At 35.7% G+C, this 6,424-nt stretch overlaps 1 protein-coding gene across 1 annotated transcript; it reads right to left on the bottom strand.

Moving 5' to 3' along the window:
• Positions 1-1,160: 1,160 nt before the first annotated feature.
• On the bottom strand, positions 1,161-5,477 carry LOC127084821 (glycerophosphodiester phosphodiesterase GDPDL3). Its single transcript, XM_051025342.1, has 9 exons — positions 5,008-5,477; positions 3,782-4,075; positions 3,567-3,688; positions 2,971-3,475; positions 2,837-2,875; positions 2,468-2,752; positions 2,240-2,370; positions 1,676-2,159; positions 1,161-1,569 (listed from the first exon to the last, which is right to left on the bottom strand). Exons 1-9 carry the CDS (start codon positions 5,090-5,092, stop codon positions 1,373-1,375), a joined length of 2,142 nt encoding a protein of 713 aa, XP_050881299.1. The 5' UTR covers positions 5,093-5,477; the 3' UTR covers positions 1,161-1,372.
• Positions 5,478-6,424: the final 947 nt, after the last annotated feature.

Here is a 6,424-nt window from a genome sequence, read left to right as displayed (position 1 = left end):
AGCCGAGCTACGAGTTCTCTGATTCTTCCTCTGGTTAGAGAAGATACGTATGCATAGGATGCGAGGTCCTAGAGAGCACGTTTCTCGTTTCCCCCGAACTACGTCGACTCTGATGTTTGTTTCTGACGAACTACGTAGGCCCAAGATGCGACATCCTGCCGAGTCCGCTTCTTCCGTCCTTCCCGTGTTTCTTTCCAGTTTTGTGCAGTTTTTGAGCAATTATTTAGCAACCTTATTCTATTCTCTTGAGTGTGGATCCCGTCGGGTACGACGGATGCGTAGGGGTGCTAATACCTTCCCTTCGCATAACCGACTCCCGATCCTAGCAATCTCTGGTCGTAAGACCATTTCCTTTCCAGGTTTACTTCGAGCGTTTCCTTTCCCTCCTTTGTGATAAATAACGCACGGTGGCGGCTCTGTGTCTTTTTCCGCCGGTGGTTTTTCGCGAATGCGACAGAAGGCATGCAAGCGAAACGTATCATTTTCTGGAGAAAAGACCGTTGGTAGCGGTTATTTTCGACCTAGTATAAATAGGGGTCTTAATGTATAGGATTTCGGTGTGTGTTCAATCATTGTACAAGTACTCACAAATTACTCTAAGTGTCTAAGTGTGTTTGAGAAACGAGTTCGTTGAAAATGTACGTATGAATCACCATCTTTTTCATTTCAATTGAAGTTATTTCCAGTTTATCAATTATTTCTTCTTATTGCAATTTACTTTGAAGTTCTTTATTGCAATTCCTTTACAAATTTTGCCTTTACTTTTTGAACTTTAAACAACATTCTCAAATCGTGGCCATTGTCGAAATGTTCAGACTTCAAATATAATTTAACAAGAGCATATGTCCTAGAATTCACTGGTTGATCCTATAAAATAAATCATTTTTGAAGACCAAAGACTGTTTACCAATTTTCACTGTGAACAATAAATCATTTTTGAATTGGATAATAAATTCTATGTACTCTTGTATCTTCCTTTTACTTACTGTGGATTTGTTTCCACAGATGATTTTTGTTTGAGGCCAATTATTTTGATTGTAATTGTAATTTGTCCCTCAACATCTCTATTCTTAACATGATACAAAATTAATATTATTGTTTGATTTTCTCGACAAACAATTATTGGTGTGGTTCAACATTGCAATTTCACAACAAAACTCTTATCTCCACAATCCAAAAGAATTTTATTGATAATGAAATAAAGCTATTTGGATAATCACATCTTACAAAAAAACAATCATAATAAATGTAATAATGTTGTGTACCATTTCAAACAATGGAGCTCTAAAGTTAAATGGCGTGTATGAATGCTACACGTTCTTTCGTCTTTGCTCTTTCTTCATGCAGTAATGGTGGCTGGAGTTGCTACTGTTTAACGAGCAGCGCCAAAAATCGGAAAATTTCCAGAAACACTTGGCAGATGTGGCTCTGTGACATTACTATCATGCAAGACTGGAAGTGGAGGGGAAGGTGTTAAATGGTATGACTTAGAAATTTGTCTTAAAAGTTTTCCAGGTTCAATAGGGTTCACATAAGGTGCTCTTTTGCCATGCTTCAAACACTTGTTCCCTGCAACAAGTAGAGCAAAGCAGATTTCACACAATGAGAAACTATAGAGACGCCGATTCATACGTTTAAGGACCAAAATAGCTATCTATTCGAATTTTATACTTACTCGTGTATCGCGAAGCAGTCTTAGGGAAGTCAGTAATAATGCCGTTAACCTTAGCTCCAATGACGAATGAATTAATCTCAAAAAATGCATCTGAGTAGTAATCCCATGCTTGAGATACAAACTCGTTGCTGAAAGTTTCGACATAAACTGGTAGCTTATATGAATGAAACCTTGCTACGGTAGTTGTAGAGTTAACGAGAAATGCTGCAGTTTGAGTAAAGACAGAAGCTTTTTTTACCACAACAGAATCTGCAAATGTTTTGATATCCTCGATAGCTTTATCGTCAGCATCATGGATATTTTCGTCAACTTTGTAAACCCTTTCGTATTTGGATTTATCCTTGAATATCTTTAGTATCGAACTGTGTGTTGATTGAATCATTACTTTTGGAGATCTTGGTTTATTGTAACCAGCTTTTTGTAGAGCATGAAGGACTGCGTTGGTCACGTTTAGTCCTCGCTTCGATGCAAGGTAGGCTGCATTCTGATGATAATAATGAAAGATAAATGTCATTTCGTTATATAACTGATGAAGTGGTCAATCAAGATCATATAAGAACTCACCTCTATGTTGATCAAGACGCCAGAGCCTTTAGCCAAGGACAAAAACTCAGACAAGGTTAGGAATTTCCCTTGATTTTTGAATTTTGGATTCCGGAACAATAGGTATTTCTCATAAGGTTTCAATATCGCGGCTGCAATGAAAAGGAAAAATAAAACGAATCGAAGTGACAAAGGCTACAGAAAATCATACATGCAATAATAAGAATTCAAGACAGTCATTCATCTTACGAGTCAATGTTTTGATTTCGTTCCATGTCAAGCTAAACGTATATATGCCACTTCCCTTTTGAATCTCTGGAATAATAGTTTTGCGAGTTCGGAACTTTGATTGAGCCACTGTTGTGGTTGTTGAAAGATCTATAGAACTTAAGCAAAAGGGTATTCCATCCTTGGAGATTTGAACAGGACAATCAATTACATCTGCTCCATCTGATTTCGCTTTCTTATACGCAAGATCAGTACAAGCAGGATAATCTCCGCTTGCTCCATACTTCGATATAATCAAAGTATCAACTTAGCATAAAAGAAAGAATCGAAATCAATAAAGATTATTTAAAAATTATTCTACCTCAAGACAGTACTTCAAATAAATCATACCTTGTTTTTTTGCATTTCTTCGTACGCCAGAAAAGCAATCTGCCAAAAATATTTCCAATATATATCAGCATTAGATAAAAGTTTTACAGTGACGATGTATATCCATTAAACTCTATAGAGGAGACAAAACTTACTTATGGCTACAGATGGAGTTACTGGAAAGTCAGACAGAATGCCATCAACGGAGAAGTTACCGTTGTCGATGAAAGACAGACATTCAGCCAAAGGATCATAACTGAAATTGTAGCTGAATGTAACATCATTAACAATGTCTGAAACAAAAACTTTCAGCCCTTGTTTATGAGCATCTGCGACAAGAGAAGTATGTTTATGTAGATAAAGTTCCGAGTCTACAGGCCATATATAGCCTTTAGGAACAAGAATTCCCGAAGCAAATCTTCTGATAAATTCGAGGTCTTTCACAAGTGCGCCATAAGTTTTGTTGGTTGTGGGTTCAATTTCATATTTCTCTAGAAACCTGAAGATTGTGACGGTTTTTTTAAGACCTGAGTTTGATCTTACTCTTCTTAAGAAATTCGCGTTCGGCGATGAGATGTAACTGATAGATACTTGTTTAGTTGATAGCGAGTGAAGAAGTTTCTCTACGCTCAAATTGTGATGCTTGTAGAATCTATCATGCTGCATAGTATTTTAAAAGTTAATGCTACAATTCTTAAACTTAGGACATCCTTGCGAGAAAGTAGTCTATTCTATTCCATTTCATCGTTACCTGAACGTTTAACCATAGGCCTGTTGATGGCGGTTTTACTAATTTAGCTACGTTTTCGACACGGATAATGTGAGACTTACGTCCATCAAACGATGGCGTTCGAGAAAACACTCCCTGAACAACTGTCCAAGTAACGAGAAAATTATCAGTCATTTTACAAGCTTATATCAAAAAGCTAAAAAAGACAATAGTAGTGGAAGATAGATTGAACTCACGCGAAACATTTGCTAGTTCATTGAAACTGTAATCAACAGAAAACCATCCGCGAATTGGAACCTTATTAACCGAGTATTCCTTGGCTTTGTCGGGGTAAACAACAGAAATGTCAGTGGCATTGTCAAGCTTGATGTCTGGAAAACATATCCCAACTCCATCCTTTGTCAGTTGCAAGTCACACCATAGAGTCACATTTGGGGAAATAGTTTTTAGTGCCAAGTTATAAGAAAGTAAACTAGAATCTGGATATAACCCCGAAAATCCGCCGCGTGCTATTACCACCGGTGGTGATCCTGCACAGCATACCAAGCAAGCATCACAATTTATAATGAAAGATTTTAAACAAAGGGGACACAATTGTAGCCATGGTAATAGTCAAAGTTCTCAATGTCTCTCCAACCGCGTATTGCGGTTGTGTCAGCCGTATTTGACCGCAATTTTTCACAATATAGGAATCGCGATATGACCCCTCAGCACAATTGTGAATTAAAACTTTGCATTTATGTATTCATCTTCATAGACAAAGTCCAATTTCTGACATTTGTTTATGAAGAACAAATATTCCAACAAAATTTCACTACTTTTTAAGAGATGAGAAACTATTGCAAAGTTAACATTACAAATATCATCAATTTTACATTGCTAAGAGATGACAAATTATTGCAAAGTTAACATTATAAATTATATCATCAATTTTACATTGCTATTTACATATTAGAATTTGTGTTGGGCTATCTCATCCCTACAAAACCGACAAAACTAATGTGTAGGATGAAGATTGCCCCATTTATAAGTACATGTTCCAACTATATATTGTCTAGGAGGCTCTTAACACACTCTCACACAAGGCTATAAATGGTGGGTGGTCCAATAATGGAAACCTAATATCAGGTGGCCCGATGGATCTTAAACAAAACTCTGATACCGGTTTAAAAAATGTGGTTGAGCCTAACTCTTTTCAATAAAATCGACTTGTAAGTGAAGATTGTCCACTTATAAACCCTACCTATACCATATCTATAAGAAGCAATGTGGAACTAAATCCACCCATTCAAACTCAAAACAATGAAAGTGTTGAAGAAAAGCCGAATGCCACAATTTAGGCAACTACCCCGGATCGCAATGAAGGCGAAATTTCCAAACAGATATGCATGTGTATATGAATGTTTTAGAATGGTTTGTTAAAACATTAGAAGAAAGCATAGAAATTAAATTAGGAACATACCTTGCAATGTCTTCCAGCCAGATACCAATGCTACAAACAATGAGCAATGAAGAATAAGCAGAAGAAGTAGATGAGGAAGAGCCATTTCAATAGGAAATTAGCATATATAAAATTCACTGTTGAGTTCTAAGAAAAAACCCAATAGAACTTAATTATAGTGAAGTTGAGTTCTTTGTTCCACACACACAACCTTATCAGAACTTTGGCATGTTTTTTGAAGTCAACTATGAAGACATGTCAACCATACATTACAGGTATTTTGACAGTGTATAATGTATGTGATGACACGTTATTCCTGTTGTTGTAACGCGGTTTTTAGAAAAAACATGCCTTCAACTATACGCTTGTGTTACAAGTTGTAAACTTTCAAGGTGAAAAATGAGGATGAAAGAAGATGAATGGAAGCTAGAAAATCCTAGAAAGGATAAGAGAGAAGAAAGATGTGGAAATGAAAGTGGTTTTGGCTAGTACTAGTACGGTTGCAGCTAATAATTGTTGCATTTATAACTGCATTTAATAATTACTGTCGAACATCTCCTTTTCTAATAAAATAAAGTAAATCCTTCACCCAAAAAAATAGATCCCACAAGTTTATTCGAAATGTTTAAAATATTAAATATAATAAAATTAAATTTATTGAATTTAATTTTATCAATAATAAGTTAAAGTTTATATATCTAAGAGCACTTCGACTAGAAAATAAAGGTTCTCTCTTATAACTATTATAAATTTCTTTTTTTTCTTCAAATAGATCAATTATTATAGAATAGATGGAGAAGTATATTTTCAATAAATTTTTATTAAGTCTATTGTGGTATTTGGATCGAATTCTAGTCTCGATATGGGAGAAGATGAAGTGTTTGGATGCCGCAATAATGAAGAAGGAGAGAAGACAACAATGATCGAGAAATCTCACAATGCAATTGTATTAAGCCTTGATGATAAAGTTTTCCGGCAGGTTTCAAAAGAGAAAACTGTAACTGGTGTGTGGACGAAACTCGAAGGTTTGTTCATAACGAAATCGTTGGTAAATCGTCTCTACCTGAAGCAAGCTTTGTATTTATTCAAGATGAGTGAAGACAAAGTCTTGGCTGAGCAATTGGATATGTTCAACAAGTTGATTCTTGATCTTTAAAATATTGAGGTCAAGATTGATGATGAAGATCAAGCATTGTTGATGTTGTGTGCTTTACCTAAGTCTCATGCTCATTTCAAAGAAACTATCTTGTATGGAAGAGATTTGTTGATCTTTTATGATGTTCAATCAACCTTGTACTATAAGGATTTGACCGAACGAAAGAAGCACAAGCCATCGATAGTTGGTGAAGGATTGTCTGTAAAAGGAAAACTCACAAAGAAATATGGTAGGTTTGAGAAGAAGAGTGGTAAAATTCTACAAAATTCATATGCTGGTAAT

The sequence above is a fragment of the Lathyrus oleraceus genome, chromosome 5, assembly GCF_024323335.1.
Source record: "Lathyrus oleraceus cultivar Zhongwan6 chromosome 5, CAAS_Psat_ZW6_1.0, whole genome shotgun sequence".
NCBI classification, from domain to species: domain Eukaryota; kingdom Viridiplantae; phylum Streptophyta; class Magnoliopsida; order Fabales; family Fabaceae; genus Lathyrus; species Lathyrus oleraceus.
This window is presented reverse-complemented; position numbering and strand designations above follow the sequence as displayed.

Coding starts and splice junctions, on each gene's coding strand:
- LOC127084821 (XM_051025342.1), bottom strand. CDS start 5,092: ATGGCTCTTCCTCATCTACTTCTTCTGCTTATTCTTCATTGCTCATTG. Junction 2,160..2,239: donor GCGTCTTGATCAACATAGAG/GTGAGTTCTTAT, acceptor TATTATCATCAG/AATGCAGCCTACCTTGCATC. Junction 1,570..1,675: donor GACTGCTTCGCGATACACGA/GTAAGTATAAAA, acceptor TACTTGTTGCAG/GGAACAAGTGTTTGAAGCAT.